The 1958-nt window shown below is 60.9% G+C and overlaps 1 protein-coding gene across 2 annotated transcripts in view; it reads left to right on the top strand.

Moving 5' to 3' along the window:
- FADS3 (fatty acid desaturase 3) overlaps window positions 1-1678 on the top strand; it is a 6360-nt gene extending 4682 nt beyond the window's left edge. The window contains exons 12-13 of one of the 2 annotated variants that reach the window (XR_002782417.1): window positions 348-1046; window positions 1354-1678. Coding sequence is in view for 1 of the 2 variants with exons in the window: in XM_011368956.2 (XP_011367258.2) it covers window positions 1354-1405 (52 nt within the window). In the remaining variant the exon portion in view is untranslated. The remainder of the gene's footprint in view (window positions 1-347; window positions 1047-1353) is intronic. The other variant, XM_011368956.2, reaches the window with a different exon arrangement.
- Window positions 1679-1958: the final 280 nt, after the last annotated feature.

Genomic DNA, 1958 nt, shown 5'->3' with positions numbered 1-1958 from the left:
GCCTCTTCCCCACGATGCCCAGGCACAACTACCACAGGGTGGCACCACTCGTCAAGGCGCTATGCGCCAAGCACGGCCTCAGCTACGACGTGAAGCCTTTCCTCACCGCCCTGGCGGACATAGTTGGGTGAGGGCCCTCTGCTCGTGGCGGCTCCCCCAGGATCCCTGTCCACCCCTGTCCCCGCTGGTCCCCTCTCTGAGCCCACACGGGTCCCTCCCTAAGACGTGGCATTCACGGCCTTTCCCATCAGCCTGAGCCCTCCGCCCTTTCCTGTATTCACCCACACCCCCCCAGCCCGGGGCCCAGGCCCTGTCCGAGGTGCTGCGAATACACAGTGAGGAAACAGGCTTGCGATCCCTGCCTTCCTGGCACTGGCGTCTTAGCAGAGGAAACAGAAAATAAGCCATTAGACTCACAAGTAAATTGCAGAAATGTGAGACGGGGGGAAGCCCTTCGACAGAGACAAGACAAAACCACCGAACTAAGGGTCGGGGCGGGAGAGGGGCTGGGGTGGCAGTTTTTATAGGGCGGCAGGGTGGGTGGTATTGAGAAGGTGATGAGTGGGCAGAGACAGGGTGGAGGGGAGAGGTCTGGCCATGGAGACATCTGAGGGAATATTCCGGGCCAGGGAACAGCAGTGCAAAGGCCCTGAGGCAGGTGCTGGTGTGTGGGAGAGCTGCTGAGCAGAGGAGGGACACGCAGGACTGAGGTTCTGAAAGGTGCCCTGACTTCGAGAATGCGCTGACAGGGCAGAGGCCAAAGCAGAAAGAGCAGAGTCGAGGCCCCCGCCCTCGTCCTGGGGACCGGAGGTCAGATTCCCCGGCCAGAGCTTTTCCGCCTCTGTGCCTTGGCACACGCTGCTCCCGTTGCTCAGGTGCCCTTCCTCCTGGACGGGCGTTGGCGTTCCTGCTTCTCCTTCATGACCCTTCCCAGCCTGATCCTCTGAGCCCCTGCCACTCGGCCCAGCCCCCTTAGAACGCCTGTCACAGGGTTTCCTAGCGAGTTGTTGATGTTTCTGGCTCCTCTGCCTGACCGCAGGCTCCTGGTGAGTCACAGGGTCCAGCAGAAGGAGGCAACAGACAGAGCTGAAGGAAGGAGAGACAGGCCTACCCTGACCCCTGCCTGGACTTGGCTCTGCCCCTCCCCTTCCCCCTACCCCAGGTCTGGAGTCCACTCCAGTTCATGAGAGGGTAGCCTCATCTCCCCATCCATCCCTCCAGCCCTACCCAGCCTCTTGCCCCAGGGGAAGGGATCGCACGGGAATGGGGGTACCTCCACTCACACTCATCGTCTTGTGGTGAGGGGGTTGGTATCTTGCAGTTGGGTCCCCAACACCCACCTGTACCTCCCAGGTCCCTGAAGAAGTCTGGCAACGTCTGGCTGGAAGCCTACCTCCACCAGTGAAGGCAGCCCCCAGGGCCCCAGCACCTACCGCGCGGGCTCGCCCCCGCCCGGGCCTGGGGCGCCCTGCCTGGTCTCCTGGTTTTGCCGCCTTCCCCGTGGCCCCCTTGCCTGTCTACCCAGCAGTGCTAAGGCTGCAGCTCTCTGCCCTGGAGGATGTGGGGCTGGGGGGAGAGGTATGTAAAGCCACACACTGAGCATGGCATGTTTCCCTGGACCAAAAATTTAGGGAAAACTGTTATTTTTATATAAAAATAAACCTAGATATATTATGGAGTTGAGTGTTGAATTGTCATGAATTTTGGAGCCGGAGGCTGCCAGGATCCCCAAGAGGAGTTCAGGCCCTTAGGCCATCAGGGTGTTGGGGACGGGGGTTGGATGGTGGCTGTTGGGACTCCTTGCCACTCTGAGTGGCAGCTGCCTCGGGCTCAGGTCTGCCTAGTCCCTGCCTCTTCTTCACCCGCTCACCGGCAACTTTGGGCGGATCCCTTGGACCCACCTCACTTTACACCTGCGCACAGCAGGACAGGCCGGGCCAGCGAATGAGGACCTGGGG

The sequence above is a fragment of the Pteropus vampyrus genome, unplaced genomic scaffold (assembly GCF_000151845.1).
Source record: "Pteropus vampyrus isolate Shadow unplaced genomic scaffold, Pvam_2.0 Scaffold144, whole genome shotgun sequence".
In the NCBI taxonomy this organism is placed as follows: Eukaryota; Metazoa; Chordata; class Mammalia; order Chiroptera; family Pteropodidae; genus Pteropus; species Pteropus vampyrus.
Note: the sequence above shows the minus strand (reverse complement) of the source record. Positions and strands in the feature narration are given on the sequence as shown.